The 16,625-nt window shown below is 56.9% G+C and overlaps 7 protein-coding genes across 7 annotated transcripts in view; 3 read left to right on the top strand and 4 right to left on the bottom strand.

Annotated features, from left to right (window-relative positions):
* Positions 1-473: 473 nt before the first annotated feature.
* On the bottom strand, positions 474-1,904 carry CCM_07548 (dihydroorotate reductase PyrE, putative; the record flags this gene model as incomplete). The annotated part of the gene is made up of 1 exon (XM_006672689.1): positions 474-1,904. The coding sequence occupies one exon, from the start codon at positions 1,902-1,904 to the stop codon at positions 474-476; it is 1,431 nt and encodes a 476-aa protein (XP_006672752.1).
* Positions 1,905-2,737: 833 nt separating this feature from the next.
* Positions 2,738-7,122, top strand: CCM_07547 (large tegument protein; the record flags this gene model as incomplete). The annotated part of the gene is made up of 4 exons (XM_006672688.1): positions 2,738-2,799; positions 2,877-3,029; positions 3,187-4,144; positions 4,189-7,122. The coding sequence occupies 4 exons, from the start codon at positions 2,738-2,740 to the stop codon at positions 7,120-7,122; spliced, it is 4,107 nt and encodes a 1,368-aa protein (XP_006672751.1).
* Positions 7,123-8,211: 1,089 nt separating this feature from the next.
* On the bottom strand, positions 8,212-10,474 carry CCM_07546 (sodium/hydrogen exchanger 3, putative; the record flags this gene model as incomplete). The annotated part of the gene is made up of 5 exons (XM_006672687.1): positions 8,212-9,317; positions 9,367-10,023; positions 10,081-10,227; positions 10,330-10,359; positions 10,432-10,474. 5 exons carry the CDS (start codon positions 10,472-10,474, stop codon positions 8,212-8,214), a joined length of 1,983 nt encoding a protein of 660 aa, XP_006672750.1.
* A 1,172-nt stretch (positions 10,475-11,646) lies between these two features.
* Positions 11,647-12,347, top strand: CCM_07545 (ADP-ribosylation factor family protein; the record flags this gene model as incomplete). The annotated part of the gene is made up of 2 exons (XM_006672686.1): positions 11,647-11,695; positions 11,758-12,347. 2 exons carry the CDS (start codon positions 11,647-11,649, stop codon positions 12,345-12,347), a joined length of 639 nt encoding a protein of 212 aa, XP_006672749.1.
* Positions 12,348-12,818: 471 nt separating this feature from the next.
* Positions 12,819-13,770, bottom strand: CCM_07544 (3' exoribonuclease; the record flags this gene model as incomplete). The annotated part of the gene is made up of 2 exons (XM_006672685.1): positions 12,819-13,548; positions 13,607-13,770. 2 exons carry the CDS (start codon positions 13,768-13,770, stop codon positions 12,819-12,821), a joined length of 894 nt encoding a protein of 297 aa, XP_006672748.1.
* A 250-nt stretch (positions 13,771-14,020) lies between these two features.
* CCM_07543 (Cwf15/Cwc15 cell cycle control protein) lies at positions 14,021-14,963 on the top strand (the record flags this gene model as incomplete). The annotated part of the gene is made up of 4 exons (XM_006672684.1): positions 14,021-14,053; positions 14,121-14,600; positions 14,663-14,836; positions 14,910-14,963. The coding sequence occupies 4 exons, from the start codon at positions 14,021-14,023 to the stop codon at positions 14,961-14,963; spliced, it is 741 nt and encodes a 246-aa protein (XP_006672747.1).
* A 104-nt stretch (positions 14,964-15,067) lies between these two features.
* The window catches only part of CCM_09684 (D-xylulose kinase), a gene marked incomplete at both ends in the record, with an annotated part of 1,964 nt that continues 406 nt past the window's right edge, over positions 15,068-16,625 (bottom strand). The window contains 2 exons of the mRNA XM_006673382.1: positions 15,068-16,288; positions 16,410-16,622. Of these exons, the coding sequence (XP_006673445.1) occupies positions 15,068-16,288; positions 16,410-16,622 (1,434 nt within the window). The remainder of the gene's footprint in view (positions 16,289-16,409; positions 16,623-16,625) is intronic.

The raw sequence follows: 16,625 nt of genomic DNA, 5'->3' as shown, positions 1-16,625 counted from the left end.
GATCAAGATGTGTCTCTAATGCGACTGGGGATGCATGACGCCTTACTGGATACCTACACCCACTGTAGTTCAAACTTTACTGAGGAAAGAAAGGAATGGAACAAGATTGCAAGTACGAGGCATACAGTGGGCATTGATCGCGATGTGTCGCCAATGCGACTGTAATGATGCCGCCATGATAGCACCGTGCAATTGCGCTCGAACAGCATGTGGCCCGTCAGGCCAGCGTGAAAGCTGTGCATACGCTAAGAATAGCAGCTGTAATAACCCGGGCCAAGTAACACACAACATGATGCAGAATTATGCATCCAACGTCCTACACGTGCGTCTCTTGTATAACTATTATTAGCTATACAGAACAAGAACTCTGACAAGCACATGTTTGGCGTATAATGAATGAAATTGCTTCTTATCTAATGATGCCTTTGAACAAACATGCAGGTCTAGTCTCGTTTCCTCGTATGCTCTGTCTTTTATAGCTGCTTCTCCATCTCGCCCTTGATCCTCGTCACCGTGCCCGCGCCGCCATACACCATGTGCGTGTACACCATGGCTACACTCGCACCCGCGTTGAGCACCTGTAGCGCCTGCTCGCCGTTCGTGACGCCGCCCGTAGCGAACAAGGTTTTGCGCGCGTCGCCCCGATCCGCCGTCGCCTGACCCTCGAGCGCATACGCGTCCATCATCCTGCGATACCGGCCGACTAGGTCCAGCGTGCGCGAGAACATGGCTGGACCCGAGTAGCCACCCGTCTCGGCCAGCGCGCGCTGGTCCTTGCCCGACAGCCGTGTGCCCACGGGGACGAGGCCGGCGCGGCGCTTGGTCGTGTTGCCGACGATGACGCCGTCGACGCCGCTGCGGTGCACCGCCTCGACGACGCCCGCCATCTGCGCGTCGTCGTCCTCGTCTGGCGACACCTTGACCATGACCTTGGGGCTCGTCGCGCGGTCCGTCGCGCGCGCAGCCTCCACCACGGCCGTCAACAGCCGCGTCAGCGGCTCCGTCGCCTGCAGGTCGCGCAGGCCCGGCGTGTTGGGGCTGCTGACGTTCACGACGACGATGTCGGCGTAGCGCGCTAGCTGCTCCACGCAGTAGACGTAGTCGGCCGCTACCGCCGCCTGATCCTTTTCGTCCGTCTCCTTATTCTTGGCAATCTGCACCGCGAGAAGCCGGCCTTCGGCCAGGCTGCCGGGCGGGACCTGGGCCTCGCCATTAAGCACCTGCTCCTCCGTGGCGCCGATTTGCTTGGCAAAGCGGCGGACACGTGTGCGCAGCCGCTGGGCGACAGCGTCCGCGCCCTGCGAGTTGAGGCCGTACCGGTTCACGAGGCCGTCGAGCCCGGCGACGCGGAAGCAGCGCGGCCGCTCGTTGCCCGCCTGCGGGCGCGGCGTGATGCCGCCAATCTCGACGATGCCGGCGCCGAGCGCGAATAGAATGTCCGTCATTGCGCCGTCCTTATCCAGGCCCGCCGAGATACCGACCGGGTTGTCAATGGTGGCGCCAAAGACCTCGGTCGCCAGCTTCGAGGGCGCAGCGTGGCGCGGGGGGCGTTCGCGCGGGTGCAGGTTCGCCTCGTAGAGGAATTGCAGGATCCGGGAGCCGATGTGGTGCGCATCTTCCGCGTCGGAGAAGAGTGTGCGCAGCAGCGGCGGGATAATGTGCTGGTGGAGGAGGGAGGCACGCGTGTCCGTCACGTAGAGGTAGCCGACGTAGCCCGTCGCGGCGAGAGTCGTGGCATAAAGGGCGGTCTTGGCGCGGCCCAGGCCAACGAAGCCGCCAGAGGAGGTCGAGGCGAATCGTGGGGTCGAGGCCGGCGTGGACGTACGGAGGCGCGGCGGTGTTGCTCGCGGTCGGCTGGGGAGCCGGCGGCAGACCGACTGCCCAAGCGTGGGCATGGCGGACATGGTTGCTTCAGGCGGGTAAGAGGGCAATTGTGAGATGTGGGAGAGAACTTGTATTATTCTGGCGTAGGTACCTAGTAGGTACCTGTGTGTGGTGGGACACCACACAGGACAGGGTGACGGGTGCCCGCCGTCTTAAGGCCAGTGTCCTTGCCAGTGACTTTTGACCAAAAAAAAAATAGAAAAGACTAGCAAAGAATAGCAAAGAATAGAGTAAAGCTAGTTAATTATCATTATCTAATAACCTATACCTTATTCCTAGTCCTTTGAGATTAAAAGTCCGTTTAGCAGGTACTCCTCTCGTTAAGGGTATTAGCAGCTGCAGGCGGGGGGCAGCGGGGGAGCCACTAGCAGTGTCGGCACACTGTGCGGAAAGACTTTGAGTACGTTGCCACGACACCAGCCCCTTTCTAATTCCAGAGTACAGGCTAGCACCATTTGTGCAAACTCGCCGTAATAGCGTGTTAGCAGCGTGTACCAGAGCACAGTGCACCCTCAGTAGCTTGCACGGCTCAATTGGCCTCTAATCTCTCCCTGATGGTTCCTGTTTCCCCCGGAGGAAAAAGCGCTAGAACGGCTCAAGCCTGCAAAATCTGTTCAACCGCCCAAAACCTAAGTAACCGCCTGGACGAAAATTTTGTACGCCCCCCCCTTCCTAGCCGGCCAACGCCTTGAGAGTTACGACACGACACGACAGCAAAGAGAAATTTGTCGACGCGGCGTCCACAACCACGCCTTTCATCGTTGGAGACGTGCTCTTCCATCTCTCATTATCGCGCTCTTCACCTCAGCAGCATCCGTTTCGCTCGCAAACGGATGTTGCGACAGCAGATGCTATGACTGAGGTCGGGCACGCCGATTTATCGCGGCTGCTTCAATCAAAGCGCAATGAGTGCCAGTAAGTTTCCTCTCGCTGTATGCGGCGATTTTTTCCGATGAAAAAGATAATATTTTTATGTCGCTAACCTCCCATAGTGCAATTGTAACTTCGCGCAAGAGGAAGCTTCGCGAACTGTTCGCGGTCGCGACCCAGACCCAGCCGCTCCCCCAGCAAGCCCATGCACTCCCCGACGCGCCCATTGCCACTACCGCCGAGTGGCAATTCCTGCACAAAAACGATATTCTGCAGTATGTTTCTCCGATTCACGCGGCCTTTTTCCTGCATTTTTTGCGATTGCTTTGATGTCGCGATCCATCATTCATTGATACGCCAACGATGCCACCGCTGCAACGGCCACTGAAGCATCCACTATAAGTTGCAGCCTTAACACTAACAACGTTGCAGGGAGAGAATCTTTGACGAGTCAACTATTCCGCAGCGACCAGCACAATCCGTTGAAGCCTTGAAGCGATCCATCTCGGCTCAACTCGCCGCTGCCAATTCTCCTGCAAATTCCCCAGTTGCCACGACTCCTGGAACATCGAATTCGACAACCTCAGCGCGATCAACACCTGGTGTACAGAGCCCAGCCAACATACAAAATGGAGCCAGGCCTGCCGTCACGACCCAGCTCTCTGCTGCTGCGCCTGTTGCGCGTGCTCAGAACCATGCAAGCCAACGCGCCGATGCCTCAAGACGACCTAGCCAAGTTTCATTCCCTCCTGGCACCAAAGGATCGCCTTCCTTGACTCCCACCCCCGTCACAAACGGAGTTCCTGCGGTTGCGCCTGCGGCTGATGGTTCGTTGAGCATCAAGTTGCCCCCTGATGCGGCAAAAGTTACTGATGCCATGTCTTCTCCGGGCTCAACAGCGGCCAGCGCGACGACTACGGCGGCGCATGACGTTTCTGCCAACACCAGCCCAGATCACGAAGGTCCTCGGTCACCCGAAGTCGAACAACAACCCGCGCAAGCTGCCCTCAAGCCCGAAACGAAACAAATCGCTACTGGCCAGAAGCCACAAACGTCCGACGAAGATCAATTGTTGCAAGAGTCCATTCGGTCCGCTGCTGCATCGGGCTCAGAAGATGAAGTATCAGCGACAACGGCCCCAAGCTCGAAGCCGCAGACAACTATATCTGTACCTTCTGCCAAAGAGGTTCCTGACAGCCAAGACGAGGCGGATAAAATGGATGTCGACGAGCAAGAAACGATCAAGGATTCAATCGACGTTAACCCGACACCACCTCTGCTTACTCCACAAACAACAAGAGAAACCGTGCCTGCAGAGCGTGCCGTTACGAGAGTCTCCTCGGGTGCTATGAGACTCAAGTCTGTGAATGAAATCGTTGGCGCCACCCCCGTTCAGCCACCGACCGCGGCACACCAAAGAACCTCGACGATCAGCTCACCCCATCCGCTTCTGCACCCGCATCACCAGCGGCGAGATCTAAATCACGAAAGGATCGCAGCAAGGGACAAGCCTCCACAGTTCTATTCGGCAAGCAACCCAAGCGTGTCGAAGACAAGTCCCTCGCCCCAGGTCAAAAGGAACAGTTTCATCCCTTTGACGACTATTACACTCCACTCTTCATCCAAAACTTCACCGGCGCAACCAACTGGATGCAACCTATCGAAAAAATCTTGTTTCACGCCAACAAGACGATCGGTACTTCGGATGCAAACCTCGCAATCCTGGATAATCAAGCCTGCAAGGTGCTACGTAGGGTGTATCATCTGCAGCAGCATGACAAGTGGTCGTTGCGACAGCTTAAACGATGCCCGGAGCCGACGCGACCTAGTTCGCACTGGGATCTGATGCTCCAAGAGATGAAATGGATGAGAACAGATTTTAGAGAGGAGCGCAAGTGGAAAATGACGGTAGCCCGCAATTTAGCATATGCTTGTGTTGAATGGCATGAGTCGAATGCTGAAGATCGACTTGCCCTGCAGGTCGTCGCGCGTATACCACCCAAACCTTGCGTCGATGGACAAGATACGCAAATGGGTGATGACGAGGCCGCAGCGGCAGAAAACCATCCCACGCCTGACCTCGAGCCGTCGGGCGATCTCGACACGCCTCTGCACGACGATATCTCTGAGGGGTTTGTGGAAACTGTCGCGCCATCGGCCATCTTTTCACTGCAGGAAGACGATGTTGTCTTTGGCCTTCGACGAACACAAGCGGCCCAACAGCTCTTGAACGAACTCCCTCTCTATGGCGCTCCTCTAAAGGTCCCCCCGACAGACCTCGGCAACCCAGAACTAGACCCTGATGCGCATTGGCGCCGGCCTGCTCTACCTCTGAGCAAATTCGTTGAAGGGGAGATGAGGGTCGTCACAAAAGGCCCCCCGCTCAAGCGCGGCCGATTTAACTTTCGCAACGAAGATTCGGATGATGAGGGTGACAGCACGTTTGCTGCTGACCCAACAGTCAATTACGCCGGGACTGATGACATGGTTAGCAATGTCGCGTTATTCAATCCTGAATCGAAGGCTATTCGAGACAGGTTGCATGCGGGTCATCAATTCCGACCTCCTTCGGAACACCCCATGCCTATGCAATCGTTCTACGAGTGCCGCAGTGCCTCACAGTGGACAATCAGTGAAGATGACGATCTGAGAGGTCTTGTGCGCGACTACTCGTATAACTGGTCACTAATATCGTGCATGCTTTCTACAAGATCCTCTTTCATCTCCGGGCCAGAGCGACGCACCCCCTGGGAATGTTTCGAGCGATGGATTAATCTTGAGGGGTTGCCAGCTGATATGCAGAAGACGCAGTACTTCAAGGCCTACAGTACCAGAATTGAAGCGGCCCAGCGTGTCATTGCTCAGCAGAACCAGATTGCGGCGCAGCAAGCTAGTGCAGCTGGTAACAACATGCCTGCTCCTCGCAGAAGACCTTCCGTCCCGGTTCGAGTCGAACGACGCAGGAACCAGAAGCACCTGACTCTCATCGACGCAATGAGGAAGCTCGCAAAGAAACGAGAGACAGCGCAGCAGAAGCAGCAACACGCAGCCTCACAGAATGCAGTCAAAAAAGCTGCAGAGACTGTTACACAGCGACCATCGAAGACGCCCAGGGACTACAGTCTTATGAGATTCGAGCGTGACCAGGCGTTGGCAGAGAAGATGGCGCAGTACGCAGCTCGCCAAGAGGCATCGCGGCGAGCTCAAATCCAGGCTAGAGCCCAAACCCAGGCAGTACAAATGGCAGGAGCAGCCCAAGCCGCCCAGCCAAACCAAGCCGCAGCTCAGGCTGCGGCCGCTGCGGCAGCTGGTGTGGCTCAATCCGGTGCCCAGCGTCCCGAGGTTCCACCGCACATGGTGGCAGCCGCTGCCGCCGCAGCCGCCGGCCAGCGTCCAAGGATGCCGTCGCAATCCGGTGTGAACGGCGCTCCCCAAGCTGCACCTAGCCTGCCGTCGCAGATGAGCCCTGCCATGGTTGCTGCCGCTGCACAAATGAAGGGAATACCGGCCGCGCAACTGCAAGCTGCTCTGCAAGCACAAGCTCAGCAACACAGAATGCCCATGCCTAACCAGCAGGCCGATACGAATCTGATGTTGCGGGCGCAGCAAATTTCCAACCAGCAGCGCGCGGTTGTGCAAATTCAGCAACAACAACAGGTCCACCACCAGCAACAACGGCCTAATGCTGCTGTTCCGCAGAACGGACAGGGCTCACCACCGATGCACAATGGTATGAACGGCATCAATCAGCAACCTTTCATGAACAACGCTCAGGCTATGATGGCTACGTACAACACCAACAACGCCAATCGTAACGGAGGTGCTGGGAGCGGCATGCACTTGCAAAACGGCGTCCCCAACGGCTCTCCTGGTCCTCGAATTCCTACACAGTTGCCGCCAAACATTGCTCTGCAGCTCAGTCAACTAGAAGCCCAGTTCCGGGCAAAGAATCCAAGCTTGACGCCTGAACAATCCCGACAGCTGGCCACGGAACACCTTACGAGGGCCATGATGGCGCAGCGACAGTCGGCCCTTAACGCTGCTGCAGGCGTGACTGTCCAACCTGGCCTAGCTAATAGTATTGCTGCTACGACGAGCCCTCACCAGTACGCTGCTTTGCTTCGCCAACAGCAGCAGCAGCAAGCAGCAGCAGCAGCCGCGTCGCAGCAAAAGCAGCAGCAACAGCAGCAGCAAACCTCCCAGCAGGCCCAGCAGGTCCAACAGCAGCACCAGCAGCAACCACAACAACAGCAGCAGGCCCAAGTCCAGCAACTTTCTGGAAATAATGCGGTCGGCAGTCCTCTGCCACCAGCTGTTCACCAGCGTCAATCCAGCGGCAGTGCGACGCCATCGTCAACGGGCAAGTGAGCCAAACGAGCTACAGGGGTTGATGCCTCTTGACTACAACCGTTCACTTTGGGCAGGTCGAACCATGATGCGTGGTGAGCTGCCAACTCCCTCCACCATTATTCTTACCTGCCCTGTTGCGCTGGCTTGTCCGCAAATGTCTCGCCTAGACTTTCTCGTGTGAAAAAATGTACTATGTATGGCTGGCAGCGGCCGACTATTCTTTGATTTTAACATAGAGGGACTCTGGAGGTCTTACGCAAGAAGATGAGTGCTTCTCGTGGCAATTTCTTTCTTTTATGTCTTTCGGTATTTGGAGCGGGGAGGTTCTTGCTTTTTTTTTTTTTCTACGGATTAGAACCTGGGAGTATACTGACCCTTTTTGGTTTTCTAATCGGACGGAGTTTTTTATATCTGCAGATGCAGCAGGGGACAGCAGGATTAGCAGGAATGGGAATGAGCATGATTGCTGCCGGCGATGCCTCCTTTCTCTGAATCCTCCCCGACCGGGAGAATGGAGAGGGCATCTTTGCCCTCGGCTAGATGAAATCGGTTCCAATTCTTGGAACTTTGGCGTCTCGGTATTTTTTCTGGGCACCACAAGACACGCACACACACACACACACAGTGGTTACTACTCTCTACTTATGACGCATTTCCTGTACATAGCGTCGTACGAGAAGAGGGGACTGCAACAAAAGAAAGAAGAAGAAACTTCATTGAGCCAACGGAGATTTGGCTATGATGAAGAACCAAACTACAACAGAAAAATTCACCACCATAATATGTCAAACCAAGACTACTCCTTTGCCTCGTGATGATCGTGAGATGGGATAGAAGGCAAGACAATTCGCACATGGAAATGTTTCACGATGCGATTTGAGCACATTTTGTATGAATAAATAAGGGCATTATACCAAGGTAATACTAGTAGTTATAAGAACATGAGCTCCCATTCATCTAAAATAAATTCCGACAAGACAATAAGTCATATGTACCAGATTTCCTAGTCCATCTTTTCATGAAAACCCGTCTTTTCCCGCAAATTTCGTCACAACAGAGCCTTTTGAAGAAAGAAAAAAAAATTAATAACAAATCACTGGAATTTCATCATACTGCACTACCACCGCCGTGTCCGGATCGAGACCGCCCGCCGTCATCTTGCAGCAGCAGATGCGGCTTGATAAAGTCCTCATCGAGCTGCCGGAACAGGCTCGCCGGGTCCTCGGTGGTGAGCAGCTGCCTGATCGCGCCTCTAGCGGTCAAGGGCTCGGCGGGGGGCTCGGCGGGGCTCATAAAGGCGCTTGGGGGAGATGGGGGCGTCAACGATGCCGACGACGAGCCGTTGCGGCGGGGTGAGCGGCGCGCGGGGGGCGGCAGGTCCGACGTGTCAATGTCGCTGCCGAGGTCCGACTCGTCGGTGCGGCCGAGGAGTTCAGCGCGCTCAAAGTCGTCTGGGTTGGCGGCGCCGTTGCCGCCGCGGGTTGAGTTCTTGCGACTAATGCTGCGCGTGCGGCCGGTGCCATCGATATGCAGCGACGCGTGGCCAGAGACAAAGGCGGCGGAGCCGCGGCCCTCGCGCTCAAGGTTACTGAGGGCTACGTTGCCGTTGCGGCGGCCGGCGAAGCTGGAGGTCCTCTTGCCGTGGAGGCCGGCGCCAAGGGAGGTTTCAATGTCAAACTCGTCGTCGCTGTCGATTTCCTCGACGACACCGGTGCGGATGCCGAGGATCTCGAGCATGCGGGCCGTGGTGCCACCAAAGATGATGACGGTGAGGACGACAACGACGAGCACGGTGGCGCGCAGGGCGAGGGCGTTTTCGCCGGTGAGGAGGGCGGCGAGGGCGACTCCGACGGCGCCGCGGAGGCCGGCCCAGAAGAGCATGGCCTGGTAGTTGTATGGCAGCTCGTCGCGGACCTCAAGGCCGCGGCGGCGAGCGCGGTACCGGATGACGGCGTTGATGAGCTTTGAGAGGGGGAAGACGGCAACCCAGCGGGCGGCGCAGACGGCGCAGACGGTGACGATGATGAGGGGCGGCTGGAACTGCAGAGCGCTCTCAGTGAAGAGGGCGAGGCCGAGGTAGATGAAGATGAAGTTTTCAACGAGCTGCGACATGACTTGGAAGATGTACTTTGTGGTGAGCTGGGTGCGGCGCGACATGTTGAAGTAGGCGTAGTGCTTGAGCGTGATGCCGCAGAAGAGGAGCGACACAATACCTAATGCGGGTTAGCAAGTGAACGGCGTTGAGTTGGTCAGGTTTCTTACCAGAGAGGTGAACGCCGTGAGAAAAGAAGTATGTTCCGTAGGCAATGAGGATAATGACACAGCTCTCCGTCTTGGGGAAGCGGCGAACATAGGTAAATTTGAGGAGCAGGGCGGTGCCGACACCAGCAATGACACCAATCATCAGGGAGCTAAAGAAAACTAGCAAGAAGATGCCGGTACCTTCAAAGAAGCTGATTATACCGTGGCTAGTGGACTCGCCCTTTTTGTACCGCTGCGCCGTCTCAAAGATGACAATGGCAATGGCGTCGTTGAGGATGGACTCGCCAAAGATGATGGTGTAGAGCTTGGGATCGACCTTGTAGGTGTTGAAGATGGCGAGGATGGTGACGGGGTCTGTGGCCGAGAGGGTCGCGCCGACCGAGATGGCGTCGACAAAGGTCATGTTGATGGAGCCGGGAATCTGCGAGTACAGCCAGAGGATGAGGCCGATGACGACGGCGGATAAGAAAGTGCCGGCAAAGGCAAACGTGAGAATGGTGCCAATGTTGCGGAAAAAGTTGGCTTGGTGCAGCTCGTAGCCAGAGGAGAGGATGATGGGCGGCAGCAGCAGGTTAAAGAAGATTTGGTAGTCAAAGTTGAGGGGTGATCGGATCGAGTCGCCAGATGTGATGAGGAGGACGAGACCGACAATCATGCCTGAAGGGCGTTAGCAATGGTCTGGGCAGCGGAATAGAGAGCGGTGAAATGCATTACCAGCAAAGATTGATATAACCGTCTCGTGAATGGCCGTGACCTTTTTCATTTGCATGATGTAGCTGATGAAGAAGGTGATGATGAGCAGGAGGATGCAGATGAAGATGGCCCATGCTGCAAAGAATTCCTTTTGCGCAGAGTCTTCGTCTGGGAAACGTTAGCACACAGTCTCATGTCGAAATTTAGACATGGCGAAGCATCGTCAGGCACGCATGCGCCTAGGTATCGTGCTTCGGGGGGGGTGTGTACCTCCGGTGTCGCCATCTTCCTCGGCCCGGCCTGTAAAGAGAACATGTCAGCCATTGCGCATCGATACGTCGCGCAGACGTGGGAAAGCAACCGTGGGCATACGTAGCAAGCCCAGGCCAAGCTTGGCCAGCTCGGCAACACTCATCGCGCTAAGCTATCGGCCGGCGCGCGGTTCGTGGGGTGGTCTTTGATCGGGTGTCGTAGCAATAGGCAGGGGGCTCGCGCGGGAGCGTCACCGGGGAGGCAGAGCGACCATGGGCGGGGACTGGCGGTGATATTGGAGGAAGCGCGCCTGTGAGTTGATAATGCGCAGACGGTGGTGAGGGCAGGTCGATGCGGAGAGGGACGACGAGGCTGGTCGTGGCAGGCGTACATGCGGGAAGCAAAAAGATACTTGGCCGTTGAGCTTTGGCGCGAGGTTGGTGTGGTTGGGTGGAGGGACGGTTTGGCTGAGGGAACTACGCGCGGCTTCTGTCGGGTGCTGCCGTGGATAGCCAACGCCATCAGCTATATTGTCAGGTTTTATGTCTAAGATACGCCCAGTACGTTTTTTTTTCTTATTTCTTATACATCTCTGCACTGTATATATCCCATCAATCTCCCCTCTTACGCCTTTTGGTCATACGTCGTTCAGCAAGAAGCAGGCAGCCGCGTAAAACTTACAGGCCTTTACAACGCTAAGCTGGCGCTAGACATGCCAAGCCATGCACAGAAGCCACTGTAGCCCGCTATATTCGTAGTACTTATGGCGGGCAATAGTCCCGAGATGCACAGCAGCAAGCCACCTTTTACAAGGCAATGTGTCTTTATTAAGCCCACCTCAAATCGAGACTACCTAGGTACCTACCTAGTTATTTTAACGGTTTCCTACTTTTCTTACAAAACGACTTTCTGGTTGGCAAAGGCAGTCTGTGTCTGCTCTAATAGTTAGCACGCACGCCGTCGTACCTTCCACAACTGTTGCACATCAACGTCTCAATAGTTACCGTACATACAAGAATCCTGACTTATTCATAAATCAAGAGCACGGTTTATGCTTGAGCCTCTAATGTAGATTCTCGCTTTATTATTTATTAGTAGTTGAGACCACTCTGGCTTCACATAGATTCCTGCCACATTACACAAAATTGCCCCACCAGATCCAACAATCCAACCGCCCGTCTTGGCCGTGACACCACCGCAACAGTACAGTGGCAGGCAGCTCATTGCAGCCCACACAAGCTGTCGACAACCCGCAACACCAACATAATACTGCGCCATCCCCAGACCAACACCAGCCCTGCACCCCGGCGCTGCGGGCGCTACCCTCTAGTAGCCATGTATCACCTCGCCAAGGGCCTCTATCTTTATGCGACCAGCAAAGAAGGTACATCCAACCCTTCCACACGTCGAGCCGCACCCCCATCCTAACCCGCCTCGCCCGCGCAGAGTACTCGGTCATCGTCCTCGGCCTCGACAACGCCGGCAAGACGACCTTTCATGAGCAGGTCAAGGCCATGTACCTCCCCGACGGGCCGGCGCCCAAGCTCAAGACGGTACCGACCGTCGGCCAAAACGTGTCGACGCTGACGCTGCCCGACATGTACCTCAAGGTCTGGGACGTCGGCGGCCAGCACTCGCTGCGCCGTCTCTGGGAGAGCTACTATACCAGCTGCCATGCCATCGTCTTCATCATCGACTCGACCGACGTCGGCGACGGCACTATTGAGCACGACGCCACCGGCCGCCTCGACGAGTGCCGCTGCGTCCTCGAGGACGTCCTTCAACACTCCGACACCGAGGGCGTGCCGCTCCTCATCCTCGCCAACAAGCAGGACCGCGAGGACTGCGTCGAGACTATACGGATTAAAGAGGGGCTTGTTAAAAAAGTCATGGAGGGCGACAAGGGCGATAGCATCCGCGACACGCGCGTCCTGGCCATGAGTGCCTTGACGGGTGATGGTGTGCGCGAGGCCGTCGACTGGTTGCGCACGCGTGTGCAGTGGAATAAAGAATCTAGACCACCAGTCATGCGCTGAGCATGTCTGTTTTCTGGGTCTTTGTTATCTCATGAGCTACGAGCCTGCATTTCACTTTCCTCATATTGCATCGGAGTTTAGGTTCGGGTAGAATATTGTGGAACATATCACATATAACAGCATATTTTAACTTTAATCGCAAGGTGCTAATGAAAGGACATCCTAATCATATAGAAATGCCCTGCTTTCCAGTTGACACGAGGGTAAATAATGAGGAGCCAGCTCGTTCAGCGCACTTCAAATCAGAGAAGTCATGGAAGTGGAAGAAAATCCCGAGGGACGGCAGAAAAGTAGCTTCAAAGTCGACCGTGTTTGCGTTTGCAACTGTCCATCTAATAAGGGAGCCGCAGCATTATCGCAAACAGAATACAAGAACGGGGAACATGATGTATTGCCGGTTTCAATAAACTCGCCTATTCACACATCTAATTCATCGTTCAACTGGCTTGTTGTTTTTGTAAATATACTAAATCATCTATCATTTTCCGCCGTCAGCTCGGCCATCAAGCCGCCCTTGTCCCTCCGCTTTGCGTCCTCCGCCAGTTTCCTATCCAGTAAGTCTGTAAACTCCTTGCTCTTGTTGAGCGCCGTCTGCGCGCACTTCACAAATAGCGGCGCGTCCACCGCGGCGCCACCCAGCTTGGAAACCTGGCAAATTTCGCCGTGCTTATTCATGCTAAACGTGCAGCTGCTTGTGCGCAGCTGCTCCTCCAGCCATGTCGTGTCGAGGAGCACCGTCGTGTCATCGCCGTCACCCTCCTCTCCAAAGAAGCTAAACGTGACGCAAAAGGGGGAGTGCAGCCAGCTCAGCGGCACGGGCTCGCGCTCGGCGGGCGTGTACACGGTCAGCACACCGCCCTCCATGGTCGTCTCGGGCTTGCGAAAGTGGCGCAGAGCGGCGATGACGGCCAGGCACGAGGCGTCGAGAAGGTTGCCGTCGTGCGCGAGAACGTGTAGGTCGGCGCGGATGGACCAGCACTTTTGGGCAGCGACGAGGCACAGCGACTCGGTATCGAGGGCGCCGGAGCGGCGGATCGTCTTTTCAAGCAGCCGCGACAGAACTACTTCGGTTTCTGTCGGCCGGTTCACCTCGAAAGAGGGCGCGACCATGGGGCTCAGCTCAGAGGCAATGGTGAAGACGCCGTCAAACGGACGATCTGAGAAAGGTACCGTGACTTCTGCTGATACTTTGGCTAGGACTCTAATCCAAATTAGTATTTGTACGAATGTATTATAAGATGCTTCGAGACGCGACTTACTTTGTCTTTCCGACTTGGACTTCTGCGATGCCATACTCATCGCCGAATGTAACATTCAGTGACCTATATTGTTCAAACTTGCGGTTGTCCAGACGTAGCCCCTCGGCCAGCGCCTGTATGACGAAGGTCTTTTCGCTAATTGATGGCTCAGCTTCTCGTGGCATTTTGAATTGATTTATGAAATTTTAACAGAGAATTCTATCCAGAATTTGCTGCGAGTTGAGTTGTGCACGTTAACGAGGTTGACATGGGTCATGCAAAGAAGCAAATTCTGCCGGGCGGTGGGTACATTTTTACCTGTTACGGTCCAGCGCCTAACTGCATTGGACGATGCAACTGCGCCGGTCGATCGCCAACTCTTCTTCTTCCACCATCACCTCTTTTAAAAAAGTCTCCACGCAGCAGACAAGCACCATGACTACAGCGCATAGACCTACGTTCGATCCGGTAATATTCTTCCTCCCATTCCCAGCCTTATAACTAGCCAAGTCTAACCATTCAACTCTCACGGCAGGCCCGTGGCAAGGACGCCCTCCGCGGTCCGGCCTACCACCAGCGCCTCCTCCCCGCACACACGCAACTCAAGTACCGCCGCGCCGGCCAGGGCGGCGACGCCGACGACGAGGATAGCACGCACGACCTGGCCGCCCAGCTGCTCGCCGCCGAAGCGGCCCATTTCTCCAAGAAGAAGGGCGGCAGCGCGCCACTCGCCATTGAGGAGGGCGCCACCGAGACGGCAGCCGGCGACGGCGCTACGAAGCGACCGCTGCCCACGAGCGGCGAGGCGGGCGCGGCCGGCGAAGAAGACATATATGCCAAACGGCGGCGGATATTAGAGGAGACGAGAGACATAGACGCGGACGACGATGACGATGAGGAAGGGGACGATGGTGATGATAGCGACGACAGCGATGATAGCGATGACGAGGATGCGGAGCTGCAGCGGGAACTAGAGCGCGTGCGGAGGGAGCGCGAGGAGAAGAAGAAGCAAGAGGTGAGTTTGCAAGGTGTGCTGAGCAAGTTGTGATGAAGTTGCTGACAGATTCCTTTTGGTAGGAACTTGCGCGCGCAAAGGAAGAGGAAGACGTGCGGGAACGCAACATTGCTCTGGGCAACCCGCTGCTCAACAAGCAGGACTTCACGATGAAGAGGCGCTGGGACGACGATGTGGTCTTTAAGAACCAGGCGCGCGGGACAGAAGACAAGGGCAAGAAGAAGGAGTTTGTCAATGTGAGTACATTTGCGGCGTATCTTTGTTTCTTTTTTGCTGCTTGTATCTGGTCGTTTGCTAACCTTTGTGTAGGACCTCTTGCGCTCCGATTTCCATAGACGCTTCATGAGCAAATACGTTAGATGAGGTTTGCGGACAAGTTAAATGCCAGGTCTTGTGTATGAATATAATCAAAAATTATAGATGCCAATTTTCAAACGACCCCTTGCCCAGTGCCCTGTTATTTGTCCTCATTGTTTTTCCTCCGCCAGCAGCCTCGACTCCATTTCCTCAAACGCGCCCAGCACATTGCCGTACTTTTCATACGTGCCCTTTCGATACCCGACATCCACCTTTTCAATCGCGCCCTCTTCCTGCCAGCGCGCGGCCAGCAAGTCGTCAAACGTCTGGTCTGGGCCGCGCCGCTCCAGCGCCCACAGCGCCTTGTACGCGCCGCCCAGCGCGCACGCGTCGCCGCCGACGTCCAGCCGGTAGACGCCGTCCGTGCCGCCGAGCACGCTGCCGAGCGTCGCCGCAATGGCCGCGTTATGTGATGCCCCGCCCACGAGATAGATGCGGCGCGGCTGCGCGGGGAGGAGCCGGTCGTCGTCGCCGCGCAGGAGCTTCTGCGCGCGCAACCGCATCGACAGCGCCTGCGACTCGACAATCAGCCGCGCGTCGACGGCCGCCGACCAACCCCGTGCTCCGGCCACGGCTGCATCCTCCTCGCGCAGGTCGCTCCCGTCAGCGGCGGCGCAGGTGAAGCGCCACGTTCCGGCGCGGATGTTGGGCACCGTCTCGCGGAGGTCAAAGTACAACCCCATCTTGGCGCGGCCCTCCTCTCCGCCGCTGTCCTGGCCCAGCGGTGGCGTGTCCACGACGGCCTTGTCAAACGCGGCCCAGTCGCCGCCGCCGCTGGCACCGGGCAGGGCGTCGCGCACGCGCTCCCTCGCCAGGCCGCCATTCTTGTAGCACAGCATAAACATGTAGTGGCCGGGCGTGGTCGGGTGGTTGAAGAAGTGGTAGGCGCCGTCGGGCGCGCGCGCCGTCGCGTGCATGAGAAACGTGGTTGACGTGCCGAGCGACACGATGGCGTCGCCGGGCCGCAGCGGCAGCGCCAGCAGCGTTGCGGGGTTGTCGCCGGTGAACGGCAGCACCTGGCAGTCGGTCCGGAAGCCGTACCGGGCGGCAAAGTAGCCGGCGACGCGGCCGAGTGGCTGCCCGCCGTCGAGGCAGGGCTCGCCGAGCATCCGGCGGAGATGCGCGGCGGCCGCGTCACCGCCGGCGGCGAGGGAGAGAAGCGCGGGGCTCCAGCACTGCTGCTCCATGTCCCAGAGGTTCATCCCGCACACGTCGCCGGTGTCGAGCGGCGCGATGTGGCCGACGAGCACCGAGGCGAGAAACGACGACACGAGCGATATGCGCGCGGTCGAGGCGTAGACGTCTGGGTGCACGCGGCGGAGGCGCATAATCTGCGGTCCAGTGAATCGCTAGAATGGTCCTCCTTGTCAGCAGCCATTCACCCCAAAGAAAAAGTACCTTTGTACAACATAAAGATACACGACACGCCGGGGGGGGGAAACCCCCACTTACATGATGCGCGCCGCTGCCGGTGACGTGCGCCAGGCGCTCCCGGCCGCCGAGGGCGGCGTCAAACGCGTCGCACTCGGCCTGCGTGCTCTGGTCCTGCCAGTTGGGCGACCAGGGATGCGCGAGCGCCGGGGCGAGCTGCTCGCGGAGCGGCCGCGCGGGGTCGAGCGCGGCGAGGCGCGCCTCGGCGGCGTCGTTCCAGTAGACGCTGCCGTGCTG

Source organism: Cordyceps militaris (assembly GCF_000225605.1).
Source record: "Cordyceps militaris CM01 unplaced genomic scaffold CCM_S00006, whole genome shotgun sequence".
Lineage (NCBI taxonomy): Eukaryota > Fungi > Ascomycota > Sordariomycetes > Hypocreales > Cordycipitaceae > Cordyceps > Cordyceps militaris.
This window is presented reverse-complemented; position numbering and strand designations above follow the sequence as displayed.